The sequence below is a fragment of the Rhinopithecus roxellana genome, chromosome 10 (genome assembly GCF_007565055.1).
Source record: "Rhinopithecus roxellana isolate Shanxi Qingling chromosome 10, ASM756505v1, whole genome shotgun sequence".
In the NCBI taxonomy this organism is placed as follows: Eukaryota; Metazoa; Chordata; class Mammalia; order Primates; family Cercopithecidae; genus Rhinopithecus; species Rhinopithecus roxellana.
The window spans coordinates 129,890,503-129,918,436 of record NC_044558.1 but is presented as its reverse complement, the minus strand read 5'-3'; the positions used below and the strand labels follow the sequence as shown (position 1 = coordinate 129,918,436).

Sequence of the window (27,934 nt, the reverse complement as noted above, 5' to 3'; positions counted from 1 at the left end):
CTCTTGTGGTTCCCTTCATCTTAAAAAGTCCTGTCTCCTCCTCTCGGAATCTAGCCTTACCCCTCATCATTCTAGCCTTGTCAGCCCAGTTCTGAGGAAAAGTGTTTCTTTCAGTGAAGAGCTGTTCCTGGCTGCTTCTGGTAGGATCACATTATGTCAGCTTTTTAATCCCTTTATTTTTCATGCTGTAAAGAATTATTGGATATTTTATACAAGATGCCTTTCTATTATTTTTCTTACTGGTAGACAGTTAAATAATTGGAGTTATAAGGATATAATTGAGGATTACTTGATGGCTAATCGTGAATATTCTGCCAAATTATTTTATATATTAAAAAAATATATGTCTAAGGACATAGATCTGGGTATTTCTAATATTATTAGATTCTTATTACTACAGTTTCTGTTTTAGATGCTTTACTTTCTTTCTCTTCATACCAATTCCATTCACATTGGACCTGTATCATCATGTTGCTAAACCATATGGTTACATTAGTAAATTATTCTGTTTGAATCAGTTTGTCTCATTTTGGTGATATTCTTTCATTATCTTTTTTTTTTTCTGTCTGTTGCATTAATTATTAAATTTTTCTGATATATTTTCTGATATTTCACTTATCACTACAAATTTACATTTTATTTTCTGGCTTTTAATATGCTTCATATAAAGATCTTAGTTTCATTTCTATGTTTAGTATTGTATAGTCTCTAAAAATAATGTTCAGATTACTATAAGAAAAATCTTTTTTTTTTTTTTTTTAAGAACAGAATGGGACTATACATATGCTAACCTTTGTTTCCTTATCCAAGAACAGCTAAAAATGTAAAAGTTAATTAGTTTCTTTTTAAGTCATTGTAGTAAATTTGGCTGTATGCATCTTCAGTTTTGAAAGGGATGGGATGAACTCTAGTCTGTAGAGCACTGGCTTCTTACCTGTCCCCTGCTTTCTGTGATTCTTTGACCATAGTTGATCTATTGGCATGGTCAGAACAATAAAATAAGGTAGGGAAAGAAATTTAAAATGAAGCCATAAAAAATATATCTAAGAGCTTGGGAAAGGTACTTCTTTCATTCATAACTATGTACATTTGTGATGTGTCTATTACATGTCTGTGGTTTTTTGTTTATTTAAAAAAAGTTTATGTTGATTTTTGTGAATGAGCGTTGACAAGTATGAAATTAATACTGTTTTGTCATGATATGTTTAGAAATGGGAAGTTATAAGAAAATAGATTTGACTATATTTCAAAATCACCTAAATTTTATGTTTTTTATAGAATTTTGGAATATTTTAAGTGAGCACAAGTAGTGCTTTTGTCTCTATTTACATTTAATCAGACATATTTCTCATTTTTTAGTATTCCTAAATTGTTAGCATAGTAATTGTTATTATCTTGATTATTTTAATTAATTAAAAGACAGCTTTTGAAATGGAATATTATGGAAAGTTTCATCACCTTAACATAATTTTTCTTATAATTTTCAGAAAAAATTAAGTTCAAAACTAGCTGGGGTCCGTAGGGCTCTGACATCTTGCATCTAAAGAAAACTTTGTGAATAAAAGTAGAGTAAAATATGTGCTTTAGTTGTCATCCCCAGTGCTTTAAATGTTTCGATCATTTTATCACATTTCAACTCATGATGTTTATGAAGATGAATGCAATTAAACTTTGTTTCTATAGTTGTTTTTTTTTGGTTGTTATTTATATACTGATGTTCTGTAGGAATGGGAAGTGGTAGTGCTGGAAAAGAAGGGGGGCCCTTTAAAGCTCTCTTAAGACAACAGACTCAATCAGCGTTGGAACAGAGGGTAAGATTCACTTGATATTCTTTATTCTTACACTGTTAATATGACTTTGTTATCTTATGCTTCCGTGTACTTACATGTTTTCATGAACTGTTTTGGTTACACATCTATAATATTGCAGTTTTGAAGTCCAAAATGGATTTAAGATGTCAAAGTAATTTGTTTATGGATAATTACCTTTGATTTGGAATAATTACATAATAATAATTTTTGTTTTGTCATTTAATCTTTTATCAGAAATACTATTTTCGAGAATACCTATTGAATGCTGAAGTAATTTTCCATTACATTTATTATTGGAAAGGAGATGGTAAACATTTTTGCAGAAAAAAGTATTCAAGTAGCATTTCATTATATTAAAAATAATTCCTTAGTATATAAATATGTTTGTTTGACTTTTATCATTGGACAATCTCTTAGGAATAAGAAATGTACAGATTCTATATTTCTAAAGATTAATATAATGTGGTTATTCATTGTAATGCATCTATTTTAGTTATTGTAAGTTTGATATTTAGCTGTATTTGTTGATTGGGAAAATAAGCAGTTACAGTTTTTGGATGATTTCTCTCTCTCTCTTTTTTTAATAAACTTCATTGCTAAGGGAGGATCGCCTCATAGGTTCTGTAGAAGGCGGGTATGTTTCCGAAAAATGTGTGAGAGCCTATTTCTTGTATTGATAGCTTTTCTAGTTTTAGTCTTGGTCATTTAAGTTTTATTTAAGCTTTTAGCAAATGTTGACAGCATTTGTTTTTTCATAATGCAAAGTTTTTTTCTTTTTAAATTTAATAGCACTGTGAGGCTCATGTTCTTTTTTCTACTAACTAATATGGTGCATGTTATATATGTCATGTCAATAATTTTAAGACATAGTTCTATAGCTTTCATTATGTCTGATTTGGAAGCTATAAGCATTCACAGAATTTTCTTTTACATGTTCTATATTACACTAGCATTTGGGAGAAAAAAGGTGAAAGAGTAAATACCTGTAAAAGGATACATTTCATAAAACTAAAGTATTTCTCCTCTAGAAGTTGGTACAATTTGTTTTCTAGACTTTTCCCTCCTTATGCTGACAGTATCTGTGTATGCACTGTTTACTTAGACCAGGCTGGAGAGAGCAGAGCTGAACTAAGCAATGATGAGGCTTTGGCTCATTTTTTGCTTCATGCTCTATCAAGCAGCAGTTACCTTCCAGCTACTCTTGCACCTTGCAGGCAAACCTACAACTGCCACCAAAAGGCCCACCTAAACATTCAGATCAACTATTAAAACCAAATGTAACAAAAGACTGAAAACATTGAAGAGGGTCAGAGTGAAGGTGTGTGTGTGCATTCACTTACCATTTTTTTTGGCCAGAATGCTCTTATCTTTTTCCCTGTTCCATTATTATGTTCTCTACAGAGTTTTTCACAATAGGAATATGCTTGCTTATAATCAAATTACCATTCTGGAATTCACAGTAACAGAAAAATGTGGGTTCCCTTGAAATTCTATATAATAAGATTTTACTTGTATGTTGTGCCTATGACTTTACTGTCTGTACCAAGAATCTTTAAAAACCATCTCACTTTAAGGGAAAACAATATTAAGCAATGAAAACCATTTTGAATTTAGTTTGGATAAAATTTGTGCTTTTAAATATGCATTTAAACATTCTTAAAATTTTGGACACATTTACTCATTGGACATAGATTACTAAATAATCTTCATGGAATTAACAGCAAAGGTGTAGAGAACTATAGTTTCATTTACAACTTTGTCAGTCCTGAGTTGGCAGTACATCTACATTGTCTAACCTCAAAGTAGCAGTTACTTAGGTTTATGAAACTACTTCTCTACCTTGTGTACAAAGCAGCAAAAGCATTATCATCTTTGGCTTTCCTATTCACTTGTGACTGCCATTAGTATGGCTTTTGTTTTGGGAAAAACAAGAAGTATGAAGAATTTTCTCCATGTATGTTCAGATATGACTTAATTCTGCTAACCTGAACACTAGATTATGTCACTGACATGCTCTACTTATATGATATTTCATATTCATTTCTATCTCTTGGTAAACAACCCTTAATAAATTATATGACTTTTTTTTTTTTTTTTCTTGAGGAAAGAGAAACTTTATTTGCCCAATCTCTTTTGCGGATTATTCAAGTAGTAGTTATCAAAATTAAAAGTGTTATTCTTTACTGTCACAGAAGCATTGCCGGGTTTTTGGTAGATGAGAAATAGAGATAAAAGTTTTATTTAGATTTAACTTCCACCTATGAATTTTTTGATGTAAAGTAAATAGATATTTAATTAATTAGGAGGGAGGCGCTCTTTATGATGCCCAGGCTGGTTTCGAACTTCTGGGCTCAAGTGATCCTCCCATCTCAGCCTCTTAGAGTGCTGGGATTAGAGGCATGAGCCACTGTGCTCAGCCAGATTTGTTTTTCAATAAGACTTTTATTTTACCTGTGATAAAATATGGAAGTACTTTTTTAGTTCCTTCAGTCAAGAAACCTAGTAACTTAGTTTAACCTAGGATTTCCCAAGTACATTTTATTAGAACTTTCCTTTTAAAATACCTGTTAGTGAGGAACACATTTTGGGAAACATTGATATAAGGTAAACTCTTGAAGAATTTTGATCTTTTTAGAAGTGAGAGTAAAATTGTACAATAAATCATGGTAGAAATCTGTTGTTGATTTTATATCTAGAAAGTTTAGTCTTTTGCAATAATAAAAAGAGTATTTGATTTAAAGAATAGACTATTTAAATATCTCCTAAGAAAAATCCTATTTAAATCTCTTTTTAAAAGAATACTCCCATTGTGCTCTCATGAGTTTTCAACTAACCTGTCTTTGAGCACACACTATTAAATATGTTTATGCTGCCTGCCCTTGGCTTATGTCAGATCATCAACATGTAACTTTATCTAGGTACCCCAGGGAAAGCTACTTTAAATATGAGGACTTTCTGGAGAAAATTTCTTCTGCAGTTCCTGAAATTCACATCGAGGCGTTGAAAGCAGGATGTGCTTGGGCTGATCTTAAGGAAGCTATTCTTTTTTTTTTTTTTTTTTTTTTTTAAATTGAGATGAAGTTTTGCTCTTCTTGCCCAGGCTGGAGGGCAATGGCGTGATCTTGGCCCACTGCAACCTCTGCCTCCAGGATTCAAGCAATTTTCCTGCTTCAGCCTCTCGAGTAACTGGGATTACAGGCATCTGCCACCATGCCTGGCTAATTTTTGTATTTTTAGTAGAGACAGGGTTTCACTATGTTGACCAGGCTGTTCTTGAACTCCTCACCTCAGGTGATCCACCCACCTCAGCCTCCCAAAGTGCTGGGATTACAGGCATGAGCCACTGTGCCCAGCGAAAACTATTCTTTTAAACAGAAGAAAAATCTATAAATTCGTCAGGTGTAATAAAATCAAATCCGTAACTCTAAATGACAGTGAAACCAGATGATAAAGTTTGTTGCTCACAAAGAATCTAGGAATACAAGGCCCTCTTGAGTTCAGTTTTTCATATCAAAAATGGAGATAATAGTACTTCTCTCATTTGGGAAAGGTTATAAAGCACAGACTACAGGGCCTGGCACATAGAAGTACTTGACAGTAGTTGCTAGTTATGGTGGTGATGATAGGTACTTAACAATCTGCTATAGATTTCAGCAGTAGCTCTTCTAATAAGAGAATTGTATGAAGACAGAGTTTTGGTTAAATAACAATGAGATTTTTTATTTATTATAGGTTAAATTTTGTGTTTTAGAATGAATTGGTGTGTTGAGTAAGTGGATTGGGGACATGTAAAGTGGAGAGTGAGTCGTGGCCTGTTTGGGCAGCCATCGCCCTGTGTGTTTCTTTCTGACCAGCTCCAGTACGATGCTTCCCCTCATTTCTTTACCCCAAACAAAGAACTTTGGGGAGAAGGGTAAAGAACCCTGAATTGAAAAGTCATTTAGGTTCATTTATTCATACTTATGTAAAATCTTATATGAAAATATTTCCTAATACATAATGTACCTATTTAATTTCTTTAGAAGGGAAAAGGAAGTACTGTCTTCCATTTAGCTTACAAAAATGTTACTTTCAGTATCTCTTGTCTAGATATTTGAAAGATTTAAGTAGAAAGATTACATATAAAGTGATTTTTTATTCTATGAGACCACCACATGCCTCAGATATTTTGAGGAAGTATTAAAATTTAAGTGATCCTAACACTGAACCTAACTACATTATTAATAATATAAGCTTACCTATACATTTCTCATTTAAAACTCACATTTATAAAGTTCAAATGAGTCCATTTGAACTCATTGACTACCAAACTGTTTTCCCAACTTCTTTCTTAACACTTATATTATTGTGTAATTACCCCTGTGTGTGCTGTGCCTAACAATAAATCCATTCAGATATTTTTATGACTCAAAACTTCATTTACATTCAAATTTCTTAACAATAAATACGAATTCATTATGAGGTAATCTTCTAGTTTGCACAGTTTTTATTAGATTTCCAGGAATAAAACTTGGAGGACAGAAAAATAAGTTTAAATGGAAATAAGGATGCATTTTGACTAAACATATTATAATACATTTATTATAAGTGACGTACTCTCCTTCCATCCTCTTCCTTATCTTCTACCTGTCTGCTGGGCCAAACCTAACCACTTCCATAGTGTAGTTTTTTTACTCTTTTCTTACGTAGCCTAGATTTTTCTTTCTCTTGTTTAAAGATTACTTCTAAATTTGAACTGAATTTATTTCTAAATTGTGTGTGTGTACACGTTTTTTAATACTCAACCTTCATGGGTTACTGAGTTGCGCAGGACTGATTGCTTTTGTGCTAAATGATTCCAAGTTGCTGTGCTTTGTGATCATGCTTTTGTGAGTTTATATTTTCCATGCTTGAAGCAGCCAGTGAATAATTCTTGCTGCTTTTAATGTGCCTGCTTCTGGTGGTATTCTGTATCTCTTTACCAACTTTTATTTGTTGCATTTAATCTGCGGTGGTCTTGAAAATAAGATCATGATAAATTTTAGAATTGTTTGTTCTTAAGATAAAAATTTATAACTACTGTAATATAGAATGAATATGATCTGTGGGAGTCTCTTATGAATAAAGTATATGAGCTTTAGTGCTTGAGACCGTAACAGTTCTTTTGACTGTTGAGAGCCCTGTTTTGCTTATTTTTCTCAATTATGCTCAATTATGTTCTAAATAGCTGAGGCTACTGGCAAGTGATTCCAGTTAAGTGAGCTACATTAATCTTGCAACCAGACAGGTCAAACATCAAGTTATCCTTACTTGCATCCAATTTGTATAATGTGAGGGTCCTCCATGTTTCCACAGGAGCTCTGTTTTCTTATTGGGTGCTATTTCAATGAATTTCCATTCTCGGCTTTTTCATTTCTCTTTCTTGTGTTTCTCTTTGTCTCTAAGTTGATGAATTTTATGTCTTTAAGAGAGAAGGAGAGAATAAAGCGTGCAAGAACTTGTGGAGTTTTATTGCCTTCCTAGCTATTATCTATGTACCTGTCACCTTTCCTTAATGTACCTTTATGCACTTGTATTTGTTCGTGCCACATTGGTGTTGATAGAGTAACCTCAGGCAATGATTCTCTACCCACCTCAACTTGATATTTGCCCCTATTCTCTTTCTCTTAACCCACACTGCTTAGCCTCTCACTTACCCTCCCTTGGTCCCACTTTCATTTAGATCTCTTGGCCTCAGGTTTTTAGAGTCTTTACCAGTGTCTTATACTGGGTGTTCATGTGAAGGGGGTGTCTATACCACTGAGAAATAGATAGTGGGGTAGCGTGATAGGGCAGTTCCCTCATCTTATTGAGAAGTTCCATCAGAGTTGGAGATTCAGAGGAAGGAAGAATATGTTTTAAATATCTTAAATTGAAAGAACACTTTTTTTTTCCTCATTGAGAACTGACAAAATGGGTCTTTGGATTCTGTATAACATTGTATATATGGGGAAATGGATTTGAAACTCTAAACATTTAATAAAACTTTTAATTACAAAGCATGTGTAATGTAGAATGGGTGGCCTTTTATTTCAAGGGATGTAATACATTTGCTTACGACAAGCTTTTTAATCAGCAAATTTTTTACACTTTACACACGGTAAGTTTTATTTTTCCCCTATTCTTTCCACTAGGAATTTCCATTTTTTACCTTGACGGCATTTCCTCCTGGATTCCTTGTACATGTTGGGGGTGTAGTTAGTGCACGTTCTGTGAAGCTTTTGGATCGTATCCACAATCCTGGTATGTTCTTAAAAAGTTTCAGTGTTTCCTTTATTTAAATTGTGGTTATTAAAATTGATTTTCATGATTTTTTAAAGCCAAATCTATCTGAAAAGAGAAATGAAAAGAAAGTATAAACTAGCATGTTACTTTAATATATTTGTAGTAATCTTAATTATAAATAAACTAAGTGTATTTTAGTTACTTTTCTGTAAAAAACAAATCTTAATTTATTTTTGGTCACAATATCACTTTAAGGAAATCCTTAAATAACTTTTCTTTGACTCAGGGGAGATAAACATTTTTATAAATTGACCATTATGGCCATTAGTTTAAGATGTTAGTTCTTTTCATTAGCAGTATCTCTTTATAGATTGTTTATTTTCGTTTTTCTTAAAACAGGTATTTTTAAAAATGTAATTGTAAAGCTGGGCACGGTAACATGTGGCTGTAGTCCCAGCTACTCAGGAGGCCGAGGCAAGGAGGATCGCTTGAGCCCAGGACAACATAGCCAGACTTGAGCAACAGTCTGGGCAGCACAACAAGACCTGTGTAAACACTGTGGGTGTCATAGGAACAGATAGGTAGCAGAGGGAAGCAGATGAGTCCATGGGTCAAAGACCCTCTTCCGGAGCAGGCAACTGGAGCTGTCATTTCTTAGAGCTCATTGTGTAACTTGAACACACTGGGACTATCTTTGACCATGGCCACCTGTCCCCTCCAGCCTGCCCAGGCAGCACTTAGGAGACACAGAACCGAGATCCCAGCACTGTACTGGGATTCCACTCTGTCACTGGTGGTGGAATCCAGCATGGGCAACAAAGTAATTGTAGACTTTGTCTAGAGTAGCTAAGAATTGAAAAGCAGAGAAACAAACTAATATCTGGTCCCTCAGTTTCTTTTATGTAGCTATTTGTTCTGTTTAAGCAAACGAGTAAGAATAGTAGCTTACTTCTTTAAAACATAGGAACGTAATTATAAAAGCAAGTAGGCATCAAAGTCCTACTGGATTCAGGCCCTTGGATCAGAAATACTCTGGTGATTTTCTATGTCTAAAATAAGCATGATAAATAGTGGGAACTTTCCATATGGAATGTGTTCTTATATTTCTCATTGACTAGATGCTCAATCAACATACTGTAACCTGAAGTTATATTAGTATTCTTATTTGGCATATAGACGTATATATTTTTGAAAATTTTAAATTGTCACATCCAGTGACCTCTTTGTGAGGCTTGTATTGACAGCTATAAAAAGAAGAGTGGCCGGGCACGGTGGCTCATGCCTGTAAAATACTAAAAATACAAAAATTAGCTGAGCATGGTGGCAGGCGCCTGTAATCCCAGCTGAGGCAGAGAATTGCTTGAACCTGGGAGGTGGAGGTTGCAGTGAGCCGAGATCGTGCCATTGCACTCCAGCCTGGGCGACGAGCGAAACTCTGTCTCAAAAAAAAAAAGAAAAAAAGAAGGTAAAATGCTTTGAAGTTATTGGACCAAAGCATTGTAAATAATGACTATTTTTGAGGATACAGAGCATTATTATTTTTAAATTTTTTTAAAAAGTTTATGCCCTGTAGTTTGATGTCATTTGAGTTTATTTCAGAGAAGACTAGAATTCTCTGGACCCTGAATGAGATTTCAGAAAAACAGTGCAAGTCAGGATTATTTAACTCTATAACTGGGCAAATACATCTTTTAAGCACTGGTTTTCTCTTTTTTTTCCCTTCTTCAGTTTTTTTTCCCCCGTTTCTTATTTTTGTGGTCAATATAAGATGTTTTCTCCATTGTGGTATTTGTGTACAGTACTTAAAGAAAAATTCAGACTGATGCCAGTTTAATGTATTGGGATCCTGAAGACTATGCCAAATTCTACATCTTTGTTTTAAGGAACTTGAATTATTTGAAAAATGCAAGGAAGTACCGAGTTAACATACCTGACATCAGCCTTACGACCCAAGGCCAGTTACCTGTGTTTCTATGGACCATTAACTCAAATATTTTAATAGATGGCACCCACTGATCTAATAGTTCGAAACATGGTTTCAGGAATATATTTAATTACTGAATATCTTCTGCTTACTGAAAAACATTTTGGGCTGGACGCAGTGGCTCACGCCTGTAATCCCAACACTTTGGGAAGCCACTTTGAGGCGGGTGGATCACCTGAGGTCAGGAGTTTTGAGACCAGCCTGACCAACAAGGTGAAATCCTGTCTCTACTAAAAATACAAAAATTAGCCGAGCCTGGTGGCAGGCGCCTGTAGTCCCAGCTACTCGGGAGGCTGAGACAGGAGAATTGCTTGAAACCGGTAGGCGGAGGTTGCAGTGAGCTGAGATTGCGCCACTGCACTCCAGCCTGGGCGACAGAATGAGACTCTGTCTCAAAAAAAAAAAAAAAAAAGAAAGGAAAAGAAAAACATTTTGATTTTGTTTTGTTGCTTCCATGTACTCTGAGTAAGCTATAGAGTCTGGGAGAACAAGTGAAGTTTACTTAAATAAGTTTAAGTAGAGAGCTGTATTTAAAGTGTCACTACTTAAAAAAAAAAAACTAACTGCATTTTGGGGTTTATTTTACCTGCCAGTTCATGCTACCTGTGCAAGAAATGTAAGAATCCAGGCCCAGGGAAGAAAAGAGTAATTCTTATTACAGAATGTCTTTTGGGTATTGTAACTACCAGCTCACCCATTCTCTGCCTTTCCTCCCAGTTTAGAGTATTTTTTCAGCTCACATGTAGAAATTCTCAGTTATTAATGGATTATTTCCCGAAAGGTCATAGACATATACATATAAGTGCTTTCAAATGGTATATGAGTTACATTTTCATTTTGTTTTATTTTTAGTTAAATACATGTAATTATTCTAATGGTTCCAATATTATATTATTTTGATTTAAAGTATCACATTCTGACTGGGCACGGTCACTTACACCTGTAATCCCAGCATTTTGGGAGGCCAAGGTGGGCAGACTGCTTGAGCTCAGGAATTTGAGACCGGCCTGGGCAGCATGGTGAAACCCTCTCTCTACCAAAAATACAAAAATTATCTGGGCGTGTTAGCACATGTCTGTGGTCCTAAATACTTGGGAGGCTGAGGCAGCAGGATCACTTGAACCCTAGAGATAGAGGTTGCAGTAAGCTGAGATCATGCCACTGCACTCCAGCCTAGGTGACAGAGGGAGACTGTATCTCAAAAAATAAAATAAAATGTCACATTCTTTGGATTGTTTTATGTATTATTATGCACTAAAAAGGAACATTTCTTAAGAACATTTACTAATCTCCAGGCCTCTTAAGTAATTATTTATGAAGAAATTTTAATATATTGAAGAAAAGCTGAATGTTGAAACAAAACAAAACTCTAGATTAACATCTACCATAATGATGATGTTTTAATTTTGTGACAGTTACTCAGCTGAGAGAAACTTATGATGGATTGAGATGCATGTGCTAATGTTAAAAATGCTGTGTTTGCATTCTCAAATGAATTTTGCAGCTATTTTTTGACTAGTGAATATGGGGAATTTTTGTTTCATTCTCCCTATAGAAGGGAAAAAATCTTATTTTAAAACCACTACCACCTGCTAACTATGGATTCTTATTTTGGAGGCTTTTTTAAAGAACATCCTCCTTTGGTAAATTTTGAGCTAACAGGTGACTGCAACAAGGGAAAGAATGGGGTGGTTTTAAAAATCAAGGTAATTCAATAATTAGATTAGTTAATGTTAGATTACTGTAGCATGCTCCTTTCCCCTTTTCTATTTCTAGTTCTTATTAACTCTGCTGTCTGTGTCTTTCCAGTTCCTGTCGAGTGGTGTTGTCAATTGCGTTCTTGTTTGTAGTGTTTTTTGTTTTATTCCTACTATTCTGCACCTAAAACTGATCTACTAATTTGCTGTTTTGAACTCAGCCTTTGTCGGAATTATGGGTAACACAAGATCTTACAAACTGCTAGACTGGAATAGTTTCAATTCAGGTATTTTAATGGTCATTCAGTACTACATATGCTGACAAAAATTATGGCAGCTCAGTGAAGTTTTTAGAAATGTTCTAGATGAAGTAAGTTTAAGGCCAATTCAGTTATACAGCTATATTCTGTGCTACGTATGTAATAACTCTTGTAATTTCAGTGGAAATGCAAATATAAAAATGTGTTAATTAAAATGAATTAATGAAAGCCATAGAAATACTATAAATTATCAATGACTTTTCTTAGGTCATTAACTTCAGAATGATCATTTAAAATTTTATTTATTATGTTTTGGATGGTTTTCTATATCAGGTAAATGATGTAGGCATTAGCTTTAAGATTAAGCAAGTAATTGTTAAATATAAGTATTTAATGTTTCATAAATTAAAAATAAAGTATATTTAAATGCACATTTAGATTTGAATAGAATATATTTAGTGTTCTGTAGGATACTGTAAAAGTGTAACTGTTAGCATTTTTATTTATAATTCTAGAAGTGTTCCAAAATAGATAACTAAGAACAGACTGGGGGATTAACAGCTTTCTTAAACTTTCCTCCTTCCCTTTCCACATGTGAATATAATTTTTAAAAGTAATTTTACATATGAATGTAGTTTGTAGCTTTTAAATAAACCAGACTAAGATAGCAAGTTTTACAGCTGATGATGTGTTTTAGAGTCAAAAGCAATTTTTCTTTTTGATAAAAACATAATAATGTACATTTCTAATTGTTTACATTATATTTTTTAGAATGAAATAATACAACCATTTTGATTCAGTCAGAAGCTGGTATGTTGCCTAAAGAAACTTTTCAGTTATTTGTCTCAGAAAGTATATCTTACAGAAAAGCAAAGGCACCAAGGGGCTCAGAATTTTAGATAATATCTCATAATCTTTTCAATATTGTAAACTTTTTTTGTTCTTAGGAGTTCAAGATATAAGTTTTGATGTAAGTAATGCATGTTTGACTATGAAGTAAATCATATTCATCATGTAGATTTACCTAAATTCAGTCTGGTAAACCATATGATAAGTCCAACATTTACAGGTGCAGATTGATGTCAATCGATAAATCCATAGGGAAATTTCCTATCCAAGTTTTTACCAGCATGCTGTCACTGATTAGAATTAAAACGATCATTTGTTAGTGTAATATTTTGTAATTGGTCTTTAGTGAGAAATTGAAAAATACTTTGATAGGTTAATTTCTTAAAAGTTCAGAAATTAACCTAGCAAGGTATTTTTCAATTTCTCACTAAAGACCAATTACAAAATATTACACTAACAAATGATCGTTTTAATTCTAATCAGTGAGAGAATGGCGTAAACCCAGGAGGCGGAGCTTGCAGTGAGCTGAGATCCGGCCACTGCACTCCAGCCTGGGCGACAGAGCGAGACTCTGTCTCAAAAAAAAAAAAAAAAAAAAAAAAAAGAACTTTTAAAACATAGGCAGATTAGTATAGTGGGAAGATATATAGAAAAAGGACATTGAGAGCATATTCATCATTAATAATGTAGGGAACTGAAATCTTGTCAGGGCAAAGATGTTTAGGATGAGATGTGTGTTTGTCAAATCATAGAACAATCTTGGAAATGGAAATGGCAATAATTAAATCTTATAGACATAGTAAGGACATTTTCCCACAAAAGCAGAATTATGGTTTGGCAAAGAGAAACATGGTTGAGGAAGCAGTATATCTTGCCATCATTTAAAATAATGTCAGGTAGAAAGTGTATGAAGAAAAAAGGTGGATATAAGTTGTAGAATGTTAAAAGGACATAAATGATGACACCTCGTAGTATGCTTCTGATTAATTAGAATCTTTCTGGTAAGACCTAGTATATATTCAGAAACAACTGATTTTCATACTTGTTTAGGAAAAATAACTTGATAATTCTGAAGAAAAATTTGATATAGGTAAATATATGCAAATCATTCATGTATTCTTCTCTGTAATTTGAGAATATTTAGCCATTGCTCTCCTATGCAGAAAATCAAGAACTAACCATGTTAGGAAAATAATTGTTGATACCATTTTTATTAGGGCTAGAATTGCTCATTCACACTGTATTTCCTGGCTTCTTTGTACCATGTATTACATGAAGCATCATCATTTTAATAACAGCCTTCCAAGAGAAAATATACACCACCATATTAAATATAATTAATTATTAGACATTCTTATTTCAGAAACATTAAAATATGGAAAGATATGGGAAGATTATTATACAGTATTGTTGTATAAAATATGACAGATCATGCAAGCTTATATCAGAATTTATTTTGTGCCATGCAATTTGCTAGGTGTTAGGGTGGAAGGTTTGCCAGTCCCTCTGCCTTCATGAAGCTCATATTCTTGGAGGATAGAAAAACATTAAATAATTTACTGTGTAGTATGGTGTGATACAATATAAAGGTTAAAGAAGAAGGCTTGATTAACTCTGTATGAGGGAAACTTACAGAAGTTGTAATTCTTGAGCTCAGATTTGAAGGATAGATGGGAGAATCACATAGATTTATATTTCGGTACCCATGTTTATATATACTTTGAGTGTGGTTCTGAAACTTCTAGAATTTGCAAAACAATGTGCTAGCCAGTACTCATTTGATGATGTTTACATAGTTAGTTCATGCTTACTAGGTTGCTTGCCACGGAGTACAAAATATCTTGGTTAGTTTAGCTTTTTTTTTCTGTCTCCTTTTCTCCTGCTTTGCTGCCTTAGTTTATGTTAACTACAATGTTAGAATTTTTTTTTTTTTTTTTTTTTTGGAGATGAAGTCTTGCTCTATCGCCTGGAGTTCAGTGGCGTGATCTCAGCTCACTGCAACCTCTGCCTCCCAAGTTCAAGTGATTTTCGTGCCTCAGCTTCCCAAGTAGCTGGAATTACAGGTGTGTGCCACCATGCCCAGCTGATTATTTTTTGGTAGACACAGGGTTTCACCATGTTGGCCAGGCTGATCTCGAACTTCTGACCTCAAGTGATCCGTCTGCCTCAGCCTCCCAGTGTGGGGATTACAGGCATGAGCCACCACACCCAACCCTAGAAATGTTTTTATAGAGCAGGAAGAAGGGAACTCAATATTAGAATTTATTTTAAAAATGTTACCTTTACTTATCATGCTGCTTATGTTTCTGGCTTGGTAACAGACTTTGAGAAAGGCCAGGCAGGTGAGTGTTGCTGCTAGGAAGCAGAATGCAGCATTTACATTACAGATCTTATGTGTGACATTCTAGGATTGGAAGTGCATAAGAATAAGGGTAGCCTATGCTCATATTTGCATTCGATCATTGACTATAGGGTGGAGAATGGGCTTAAAGGCAATAAGACTATAGAGAGGGAGACCAGTTAGTAGATTGTGTGGTAACCTTGGCTAAATAGGTAACCTAGGTTTTGGTGGTGATAGGAGAGCTACATTGATCAATAACTTATTATGTGCCACGTAGTCTTTTAAGTGTTTTGTAATAGTAGGCCATTTAATCCTCAAAACAGATCTCTGAGGTCGGCACTAATCCTGTTTTGTAGGTGAGCAAAGTGAAGCAGTAGTTTTCCAAAGGTGAATAGTTAGAAAGTGGTTGAGTCACAGTTTGTACTTGCGTACTCTGGCTTCAGAACCTATACTCGTAACTATAGATTAATGAGGTATTTTGAGTATAATAACAGCAGGACCTAGTAACTAGTGAAATGTGGCAAATGAAGCAGGCTCTTGTCTGCTTTAAAGACAAGAGAAAGAAAGGGGAATTATCCCACATACCTACAGCTCTAAAATTATACATAGCAATTGGGTTCTACCCTTTGGAAACTCAAGTTTATTTGAGCGTTGAGATGGGAAAATGTTTACAGAGCAAGTTTTAATAGTCCTAACTCAGTTTTCAAATGAGTATGATCTTTTATTTTTTTCGCTTGAGTTACCACCAGAAGTATTTTTGAGTAGCTAACATACATAATTTTTAAATCAGTGATAATCTTGATAGTTGTGGATAATTTGCTATTTTTTCCTCTGTGGAGATTGCGTGTCAGCTTAGATTTTTTTTTTTTTTTTTTAAGAAGAAGTAAAGTAGTTATATAGTGTGGTATCAAAATGTAATTATATATTAGTTGGAGATAGTTTCCGGATGTAGACAAAATTTGTGAGTTGATATTTTAAGTCCTGAGTTAGTAAAACAAGTTGTTTAACACTAGATAGCTTTTTGTTTGTTTTTGAGAATATTTTTAAAAGGGTTTTAAACAGATTTTATTTTAGACAGATTATAGATCTTAGGACATATTATACTTAAGTTTTTCTCATTCATAAACTTTTACTAGTGATAAGGCAAGCTTTGGATTAATGGTTCAAAATTAGAACATATTAGTCTTTTTTGTTAGCCGTCAGAATTATAGTTGTTTAGAAAATTTATTTTAGGAGCAAAAGTGAGTAGTTATGTCCTATAAAAATAAGTATGATAATTACTTTACAAAATATTTAATGGTAACAAAGTGTGAGTCAGATGATTATATAAGGATATATTTATAGAATGTAGATGTCAGTCTGCTCATCTGAATGAATTTCTTTTTTTAAGTTTCAATTCAGATAAGTTTTTCTTCAGTGGATGTTTGTGGAGTGCCTACCATGTGTTGAATACTGTGTTGGGTACTGGGAACAAAATTGTTAAGCCAGGCAGGCAGGCTGTTCACACCCAGTCTAGGGTAATTCTTACACTATTTGGTGTGTGCATATGTGTGTATTGGTTAAATGGAGATAGGTGGTAGGCTGTCTTGGAACTTTAATTCTACTGATAATCTCAGCAATTATCATTTTCTCTGAGAGATACTTATAAACAGATGTACAAACTATACCTAAAGTAGTTATACAGCTTTTGGTTTTCAGTATTTTAATAAGGTTTTCAGGAAGTAGATAAATAAGTTCAAGATGCAAGATGGCATAAATACAGTATGTGTGACATGTGAGCTTTTCTATATTACCAGTAACTTGAGAATAATGAAACTCCAGTTACATTGTGTGTGTGTGTGTGTGTGTGTGTGTGTGCATGCATGTGTGTAGTGAAATTTCACAATTATGGAGTAGATTACACATTTGACTTTCTAAATTTACAGATAGTAAAGACTCCAGTTTGGTCCAACATGGATTATATCTTAGTTTCCTCCTAACATCCCAAATGACTACGTCTTGATGTTTGCTCTGTATTTGCACATGACTTCCTCTATAATGAGAATCTTCTTCCTAGTCTACTGATCCCCACCCAGTTTGAGGTTATATACTCCTTTGAACCTGAACTCTCTAATTTCTTTTTCATTAGGGGAAATTTATCTTCTTCAAGAGGTTAGCAGTTGGAATGTTACTTTCAGGTATTTGGGAATATAGCTTTTTATACTGTCCGTTAACATGATAGATTATCATTGTCTTAACCTTTATTTGATCCAACCTAACATGTTATCTCTTTTTGTTGATTTATAAATTAGATTGAATAACTGTCCATTTTTAAAGTAATTTTTATTGATACATAATATTTGTTTATGGGGTACATGTTTTATTTTGTTACATGCATAGAATAAGTAATGATCAAATCAGGGTATTTGGAGTATCCATCACCTTGAGTATTTATCATTTCTAAGTGTTGGGAACATTTCAAGTTCTCTCTTATAGCTGTTTTGAAATATACAGTACAGTGTTGTTAACTATAGTGAATCTGCTTTAAAACATTAGAAAAATTTCTTTTTTCTTTTAACCGTATTAAAAGAATCTGCAAGGCAGAGTTATTCTCTTCCAGGGCTATATAAAAATGGACTGAACTTAACATTTCAGGTAGTTGGTGTTTCTTAGTTGCCAGTTGTGTGATTGCCTAAAATCTCAAAGAGGTTGAGTTTAATAAGGGCATATCATGTTGAGTTGTTCACATTGTTATTTTCTGAGATATAAACTGCCGTTTTAGAATTTTACCAGTTTCACCTGCACTTCAGAAACAAAGTGTTAAAAAGATGGCAAGATATCGAGCTGTGGCCATGCTCTAGGAATGTAACATAGTAAAAATGAATGAATTCTGATGTCAACCTAAGTGTACTGACATTACCCCTAAAAGAGACATCAGTGAGGATTGATTTAGAGCTCAGTTCATGCCTGCAATTAAAAGGATATATTAAAAGATTTGTGATATTATCTACAAAGAGTTTTGACTCATAGAAGAAAAACATAAAATAGTATAAAATATAATTTGTGTATTAAACTTATATGTATAAAATATATAATTTGAGTATAAAAATGTTAAAAATATATTAATTTGTATATAATTAAATTTTAAATTCTCCTAAAATAACTTTTATAATTATAAATAATTCTGTAGATTAGCAGAAGAAACATGGTGTTTAAGGTGAAGAGGTTTGTTTCTTAACTTCTTTGAAATGTTTATTAAATGTGACCTTACATCTCAGCTGTATATCCTTCAAATAACTAAATAGTATCATTTCATATGTAGCATATATAGTTGCCACAAAATTTTAAGCCAGACTCTGTTTGCTTTTATGTTAGTATAGTATCCTCAATTTTGTACTTTTGTAGGGTGAATAAAATAATTCAAATTCATTTCTTATAGGAAAACACAATACATTCCTGTAAGACTGTAGCTATCAGTTTTTAAACCTTAAACATTCTATTATAGGGATTAAATGCTGTGATATCTCTGAATTTTTATTGGTAATAGAATAGGCCGAATCATAATTACTGCTTGAAGATCCTCTAGCTCATGTCTGGCATGAGTATAAAATAAGCTTTGAAGATAAATATAACTTTTCTTTACTGTTAAACAAATTAATCTTAATTTTGTTTTAATTAAACGCCCCCTAAATTTAGTAGCCAAAAATTTTTCCTTTAGTCTCTTGCTTACAGTTGTAGATAATTGTTAGTATAATTACCAGTTTGTGATTAAGTGCTCCCTACTGTATGCTTGCCTTGCTTTCACCTAGAATTTAGGGCCATTACTTTCTGTAACCATTTCAGTGAGCTGCCATAGTTTTCAGTCTGTACTGTCACCTGATCCAAGCATGCGCCAAAATATCCACTGTTTCTGGCTCCTGTATGCTGAATCTGCTTTGCAAACCCTTCGTTCTTTAAGCTTTTGCTTTAGCCAAAAACCAAATTTAACAAGTTTTCTGGAGTGTGGACATATGCCATTTGCTTCCTTAGCTCCCATGTTATGTAACTCTTTAGCTTTGTATTAAACTTGTAAATACTTTATTAAATACAATAATGGCATCCCCATGTGCAATTGTGTGGCTCATGTGTTAAAATAAAGGCTGCTTGTGAATTTGTCAGAAGAATATGAATGCTCCACTTGTGCTGCATTCAGCTTTTTGTTTGTTTGTTTTTTGAATCAGCCATTTATTCTTTCATACTGTTTGGTTTAATTATTTGATTATTTTATGTGTTATACTAAGGTAAGTTTAATGTAAATGAACTTTGTATTCTATGTGATATCTCATAGGAATTGTTATAATATACTTTCCCACTTAGATATGCTGGCCTTTTAAAAATAAATATATGCAGAACTTAAGTAGCTTCCTCCATTTTTTATTAATTTTTAAAACACTGTTTATGGATTACTTTCTGTAAAGTTCATTTTTAAAACAGTAAAGCTACCATGTATTACTTGTGGTACAGATGTAGGCAAACCTAATGTGAGAAAAATCTATTCTTATAAAAACATAGTACATAATTATTTGCTTCAGAAAATAATATTGTAAACTTCTAGAATGGTTTAAAAAGTAAGTAGGTTTTATTAGTGAATGAAAAGATAAGACTTTTTATTTCATGCAATTTTTTGGGAAAATAGGTATTTTCTAAACTGGGATACATTTCTATAGTTATTTGTGATAAGTATTTTCTCAGAATCGTAGGTAATTTAATAGATTAGAGCAACCACCTGAATAATAGTTCATCTTATGATACAAAAATTCTCTTTTAGGAAAGGATGATGTTAAATGGATGTTCAGATTGGTCCGTAAGTGTGTATGTCTTAGAAGAAAAAGAGAGTATGGATTTGGAAGTGTATTTTTGCTGTTAATATATATATTTCATTTGGGAATATGAAGAAATTCTTTAACACAAGTAGTATTTGTGTAAAATAGGTTCACTTAATTGTTCACACATTTCTTAATTTATAACATTGATTGCTAATACCATATTGTAGTCTTTTCTATTTCTCGTCCTTATTTGATCTTGTACTTTGATGTTTTTCTCAGTTTCCTGAATTCTGCATTTCTTTCTTCTGAAAGAAAGTTTTAAGGTAGCTTTGTCTTGGAACCAAAACTTTAATTCAAGAACTGGCTGGCATCATTTGTAGTTCTGGCTTTTATCTCCTTAATTCTCCCCTTTGCTGATCCTCCTCCCTGTGGAGGAAACAAAAATTTCATCATAGGAATGTGAGCTATAACACGCCTCTTAACCTTTCTTTACTTTGCTGTCTTCACTATTTTACTAGTGAGTATAATTCTACTTATTCTACTAATTTTGAAAAACATATTTTGAAAATCAGATATATACTGCAATTCAAAAATAGAAACTGGATTTTTTGGTTTTTAGATTTATTAGTGTCTTTTATATGGAAAATTTACGATGAGAGCTTAGCATTCTATTTACAGTTGATTTTTTTTTTCTATATCAAGTTGTTCCCAAATGAGAATTGGCCACAAAAAGAAATAAATTATGATATGCTAATTATAGACTTTCTGTTTTTAACACATTGTACATGAAAAGCTACTATAATTTGCAGCTGCTGTCACCAGTAGTTTGCTGCTAAATGCAAGTGATTAGGAAATATGTATGACAGATGCTCCACTTACAGTGCTCCATTACAAGCAATATTGGACTTCTCTTTGGTAATAAAATACAATTCTGTGATTCTAAATCATTTTTAAAAATTACAGACCAATACATGGAGTGTTATATCTGAAATTTTTCCTTATATACATTACCAAAGTATTGGAGTTAATTTTTTAAGTGTGTTTGCTTTCTTTTTTTTTTTTATTTAGTCTCTAATTTCTTGTATTTTGCCTGAAGACCCACATCTCTGTAGAAGGATGGCTTACAGATGGCTTTCTCTCTTTTAACATTGACAAATCTTTGCCTTGGAAAGAATCCACAATATAGTGAGTTATAAAAAAAATAGGTACCAAGAAATGAAATCAGAATTTAAGTTAAATTTATGGATATAACACATAAGGTGTTCACTCAGTGAGGTGAGATGTAGAATATCCTCTTAGTCTAATTCTAAAATTCTAATCATAGCTAAGATAAGAATTTGGAAACTCTGGGTCTACATTTAAAATTATATCTAATCATATATTCCTTTAGTTATCTCTTAAAGTAATAAAGCAAATGCAGATAGGTGGTTTGTTTTCCAGCAATCGAGTTTAAAATGTTAAATCTTATGCCTTTTGAGAAGTAACATTTTAAAGATGGGAAGTTGAAAAATCCATTATAGAATAATACTTCTTTACTTCCCATAGTATGTTTATTTTAAACATTTCATGTTCATATAGATAATGTGCTGTTGAGTAATAAACTGATTTAAAATTTATTTTTCAGATGAACCAGAAACTCGAGATGCATGGTGGGCAGAAATCAGACAAGAAATAAAATCACATGCTAAAGCATTAGGCTGTCATGCTGTAGTGGGCTACAGTGAATCAACTAGCATCTGGTAAATGATAATAACAACTTGATTTTCTAGACACTAATTTAGACTGCCATCTGAAAGGGGAAAAGCTTTATGCAAATAAAAGAAAAGAGAATAGCGAAGTGGTCAGGAGCATGGGCCTTGGAGTACATTAGATTAAGGTTCGTATGCCGTCTTTGCCAGTTAATGACTGTGTAATTTTGAGAAAGTTATTTAACTCTTCTGAGCCTCAGTTTGTACATTAAAATGGAGATAATACCACAGATCAATTAATTGTTTAAATCAATATTAAATGAGAATATAATACTGGCACATAGCAAATATTAACTCTAGGCTTCCTTTATTCTACTGTGTAACTGTATTAACTTCTTTCACTGGAACCTTTGGAACCCTTAATCTACTGTAAATGAATTGCCATGTGCCTTTAAAGTTTGTCCACAAATTCATTCTGCCTTCTTTTACCTACTGTAATGTAACTTTCTCCTGCTAACAAATCATTCTTCCTAATACTGACAAATTAGGGAGGGGCTTTCATACTCTTGGTTCTCAATTCCTTTTTCTCCTTCCCTTCATTTGAACAATCTCCTCCTTTAAAGTACATGCCACTCTACTGTTCCATTATCTACTTCCAAAGCATTCTTTTGCCTTTCTTAGTTACTTCTCTGTTCTCTCCTCCAGTTACACGTGATTATGTTCATTCTAGCAGCTGGCATTATAGTTTCTTATTTTCAAGTCCTCTGACCCCACTTAACTTTCAACCATATTTTGGACCCCAGTATCACTTGATACTGTTCCTCCTTAAAATTTTGAAACTATAAAATTTTACTCTCAGATCACAACTTAACATTTTTCTACCAATATCATTTGCTCTTTTATATCTAGTTTGTTTTGAACCTTACCTTAACCAATTGTTTTCTCAGCCCCTTACTTAGGTTCTGGCTTTTCTTTTTCTTTTGCCATCCTTGAACCCTACTTTCAGCCCCCTCGGAAGTTTACAATTGATATCATCTAGAAACTGTTTAACCTTCTGCTGTCTTATTTTTCTACCATCTATTCTTAGATAATTCTTACCGTCAGATCCTCTGCTCTTGTGGTGATCCTTATTGTTAGGGAAAAATGATTAAACTGTAGTAAATGTGGGCATTACAGAGCCATATTATTTAATCTTCTGTGGGCTTTTCTTTTCCTTTGCAGATCATGTGTTATACTCCTGGACTGTTTATTCCCATAGTAGCTGTTCTACTCTTGTTAACTACTAACTTTGTCATGCTTATCTTGCCTTACTCCCTGGTTGTCTTGCCCCACTGATGGATTTAATGTCATAAGCTTTCAAGCCTCAGATAAATGGTTTTTTTGTTTGTTTGTTTTTGAGACAAAGTTTCACTCTTTCACTCAGGCTGGAGTGCAATGATGTGATTTCGGCTCACTGCAACCTCTGCCTCCCAGGCTTAAGTGATTCTCCCACCTCAGCCTCCTTAGTAGCTGGGATTACAGCTGCCTGCCACCATGTCTGGCTAATTTTTGTATTTTTTATACAGATGGGGTTTCGCCGTGTTGGCCAGGCTGGTCTCAAACTCCTGACCTCATGATCTGCCTGCTGCGGCCTCCCACAGTGCTGGGATTACAGGCGTAAGCCACCATACCCAACCAGAGATATGGTTTTATAAAGAAGACATAGTTCTTGGTATCAGATTTACATTCTACTGGATAATTATGATGTAAAATAAATTTTAAAATTGAGATATAGATGCTTTGGGATCCTAGAGGGCTGAAAGCTCAAAGTAGAATTGGAAGAAAGTGTCAGTGAAGTAACTGATGCTTGAGTTGGATTTTGGGGGATGAATATGAATTATATAAATAAAAAGAAAAGGCATAGGGAGAGGTTTCAAAGCTTACAAGATGCATTCGACACTTAAAAGAGTAGCAAAAAAAGAAGGCCACAGAATGTAGACTCAGGATGGCTGAAGATAGGTCACAGTTGGAGGAGTCTGCAAATGAGTTCAGTTAATTTACTTAGAAGTTTGAGTACATTTGACAGAAGCTTTTTTTCCTTTCTAGACCTCAAAAACATCTATGTATTTAAAATTTTACTAATCTTTTCTGTTCCAGCCCATGCTACTTTCTGTTACTGCATTAAACTCTCTGAAATGCACTTCTGCTCTTACAACTTCTTGATTCAAAGGCATCAGTGGTTTCATGTTATTCCTTCTGACATCCTTAATTCCTACCTACGCTTTAAGCCTGGTCTCCCTTTGTTTATTTACAGTTCAAGTGACTGTTCTTCCCTGTTCTGTTAGGCTTCTGTTTTATTTATACCAGGTTTTCAGCAGTTCATCCCTAGGTTGCTACTTTTCTCATTTGTTTAGGTTATCTCATTCAATAATTATGTTGATTGTTTAATTTTTTAGGTTTCAAATTGGGTGACATATAAAGAATTTAAAAATTATTTTGAATATCAGTTTTCTGTTATATGATGATATAGTTTAAGCTTCATTTAGTATATTTTATGTATTGTTTCAGAAACCTTTATAATGATTTAAATTTAGATTAAGCTATATAAATCACCTATATAGAGATATTTAAATAGTTGTGCTTTTAGAATAATTTTAATAAAACTTCATATACATTTAAAGAATATTTTAATATAATTTGATTCATACTAGATTCAGCAATTAATTTATTACTGCTTATATATTTTGAAACATTTCATTCTTTCAGCTTTGCCATATTTTAAATGAAGTTATTGTCTTTAATATTAATACTTTATTTCAATTTTTAATTTATGAAGAATTCTTGTCCTCCATTCAAATAAAGTTACCTCTGTTTTCTAGGCTAGGTTTAGGAGTTAAACCTCATAAATATTAATTAATATTTAGTAGTGTCTAACTTGAACTTAAATTGTCACTGTTATAATTATTTTGATATTTAGCATTTTCCAAAGTTATACTGTCTGAAAAATGTTAACTTATTTGTGTTTTTTCCTTTATAGTGAAGAGGTCTGCATTTTATCTGCATCTGGTACAGCGGCTGTACTGAATCCTAGATTTCTGCAGGATGGCACCGTGGAAGGCTGTTTGGAACAGAGGTTGTCATGGCAGCCTGGCTTATTTTCCATAAGGGCAGAGAAGGGAGAGGTTGACTTTTTTTCTCAGAGTTGGGATAATTCTTCTCCGTAGGGTGGCTTACAGTGATACAGTGTAGAAATCAGGACCAAGCACTTCATTAATTTTTAACTAACCCATAGTAACAGAGGAGTATTGGATTCTGTACTATATGGCAAACATTATTGTTTCTAGTATCTTGATAAGTGACATATATGACTGCCAGTTGAAGAATTTCAAGTGTACATTTTTTTTTGCTTCGTCATGATATAGAACTAATCTTTTGATTTTTGTCTTCCTTTCATTTTCCTGTGTCTCACCTCCAAAAACAGAGGTTATGAAACAATTTTTATAAAAACAATTCTTAATTTACAAAATAATAAAAGTACTGTATTTTATCAAGATTATCTATAGATATAATATATGTGGTCCTTCCCTGTCCATAGGGAATTGGTTCCAGGACCCCTTGCAGATATCAAAACCTGCATATGCTCAAATCCCTTATATAAAATGGTATAGTACTTGCATGTAACCTATGCACATTCTCCCCTATACTTTAAATAATCTCTAGATTATTTGTAATACCTGTTACCTGTTCATCATTTCATTTTCATGGATTCAGTGTAATGCTCAGCACGTGGTAAATTAATTTTTTGCTTTTTGGAATTTTGTGGGATTTTTTTATTTTTTTCCTGAGTATTTCAACCTGTGGTTGGTTGAATCCATACATGCCAAACCCATGGATACGGAAGGGTGACTGTATATTTAAATATATATACATACACACACACACACACACACACACATATAAACTATAGTTTGTTACCAGAGTCTACCTGGATAATACAGATTTTAATTACCCCTTATGCCACAGTGTGCCTATTTACTTCCCCCCTGCCCAGTATTAATATATTAAGCATATATTAAGAAAGGAAGCAAAGGTCAAGTGTGTGGTGGCTGACGCTTGTAATCCCAGCACTTTGGGAGGCTGAGGCGGGTGGATCACTTGAGGTCAGGAGTTCGAGACCAGCCTGGCCAACATGGTGAAACCCCATCTTCACTAAAAATACAAAAATTAGCCTGGCATGATGGCAGGCGCCTGTAATCCCAGATACTCCGGAGGCTGAGGCAGGAGAATTGATTGCTTGAGTCTGGGAGGCGGAGGTTGCAGTGAGCCAAGATGGCACCACTGTTCTCTAACCTGGGCAACAGAACGAGACCCCATCTTAAAAAGAAAAAAAAAAAAGGCAAAAAAATTCTGTACCTTGTCAAATTTAGTGTAAACTTGCAAGCATTTAAGATATTCTAGTTCTGGTATTCACTAGAGGAACTTGGTCAGTTTCTTTGGTCAGTATTAAAATGGATATTGACTATTATAAATTCCAGAGCCTTAAAGGTCATTGTAAATAGGAAAGTGAAGGTGGGGCATTTTGAAGCACACTAAATAGTTAGAATGTTGTGTTGAGAAAACTCTCTTTGTCAGTGAGTTGTACCGGTGGTACGATATAGTTCTTATACATCTGTAGATTTCATTCTTAAGTTGATAGGAAGCCTAATTTAACAAATAACCTTTTTCATGTAGCTTGGTTTTTTTCTGTATTGTGGCTTGGATGGATACAGTACATTCTCTTATATGGTAGTTTAGTACAATAGATGCCACCCCTAGTTTTAAAAAAAAAAAAAATAAAGAAAAAACAAGGAAAATGTCTTTTCCTTCTGCTATGAAATTATTGTTGCTTATTAGAAAAAATTTGGAGAATGTAGGAGAGTAGAAGGAAAAAAAGATTCCTTATGGTCTCACTATTCAGGGACAATCCCTGTGTACATTTCATATTTCGAATGCTTTCATAAATTTTAATACTTTTATTTTTATGCCTTATATATACCACTAATGTTGAAATTTGTGTGAGCTGTTTAGTTAAAAATTGCTTCAGTTTTCATCCTTTTATACCCCCTTATAACACATTGACTTTGGATTCAAACAAACTGAAATTCAAACATGAGGCCTGCTACTTAGTGCTTAGTGTGACTTAGCAAGTTATCTCAGGTTGGTTTCAGGCTAAGTGGAACTACTATTTGCTGCTATATGGTGAACATTATACTGGGGAGGTGGGTGTGTTTAGCCATAGTTTTCTTATTTAATCTCCAAAGAAACCCACAAACTTCTCTAGGTACATATTCTAGTTTTATAAAGGAGTTTCTGAGAGGTTAAATAATTTTCTTGTTCAGGATCACACAGTTCGGTTCAGATGTCTGACTTCTCTGTTAGTTGCAATATACCAGAATGGCATCTTCACAGTAAAAAAATAATATCTGGGAGTAATTTAATGTGAGTTAGAGAGTTATGAAGATTCAGTTAAAAATTCTGTAGTCCCAGCTACTTGGGAGGCCAAAGTAGGAGGATCACTTGAGCCCAGGAGTTGAAGGCTACAGTGAACTATGATTGTACCACCACCACACTGCAGCCTGGGTGACAGCAACACCCTGTATCCAAAAAAAAAAAAAAAAAAATATATATATATATATATAAAATCTGCAAAAGTCGGCTGGGCGCAGTGGCTCAAGCCTGTAATCCCAGCACTTTGGGAGGCCGAGACGGGCGGATCATGAGGTCAGGAGATCGAGACCATCCTGGCTAACACGGTGAAACCCCGTCTCTACTAAAAATACAAAAACAAAAACTAGCCAGGCGAGGTGGTGGGCGCCAGTAGTCCCAGCTACTCGGGAGGCTGAGGCAGGAGAATGGCGTAAACCCGGGAGGCGGAGCTTGCAGTGAGCTGAGATCAAGCCACTGCACTCCAGCCCGGGCGACAGAGCGAGACTCCATCTCAAAAAAAAAAAAAAAAACAAGATCTACAAAAGTCTTGTTTCCTGGTATATATAATATGAATTTTCCTTTACTTTTTAAATCTGTCTGGTTGCCAAGTTTCAGCTTCTAATGGGTTACTTTAAGTTAGGGAGCATTGAGACCCACATCTTTCCAGAGCTCTGGAGGATCTGCTTGTGTGAAAGCGTGGAATTTTTTTGTGGAGCTTCTCTCTGTTTCCATCCTTATTGTGCCGACATGCTCAAATTTAATGAACGAAAAAAATGCGTAATCATTTTAGAATGAACTCACAAACAGCATAATACAACAAGCATTTTATAAT

At 33.8% G+C, this 27,934-nt stretch overlaps 1 protein-coding gene across 5 annotated transcripts in view; it reads left to right on the top strand.

Moving 5' to 3' along the window:
• The window catches only part of C2CD5 (C2 calcium dependent domain containing 5), a 95,582-nt gene that overhangs the window by 30,867 nt on the left and 36,781 nt on the right, over positions 1-27,934 (top strand). For all 5 annotated transcript variants that reach the window (XM_030938319.1, XM_030938316.1, XM_010376254.2 and 2 more), the window contains 4 exons: positions 1,726-1,811; positions 7,964-8,072; positions 21,594-21,708; positions 24,674-24,769. In XM_030938319.1, coding sequence (XP_030794179.1) covers positions 1,726-1,811; positions 7,964-8,072; positions 21,594-21,708; positions 24,674-24,769 — 406 coding nt within the window. The remainder of the gene's footprint in view (positions 1-1,725; positions 1,812-7,963; positions 8,073-21,593; positions 21,709-24,673; positions 24,770-27,934) is intronic.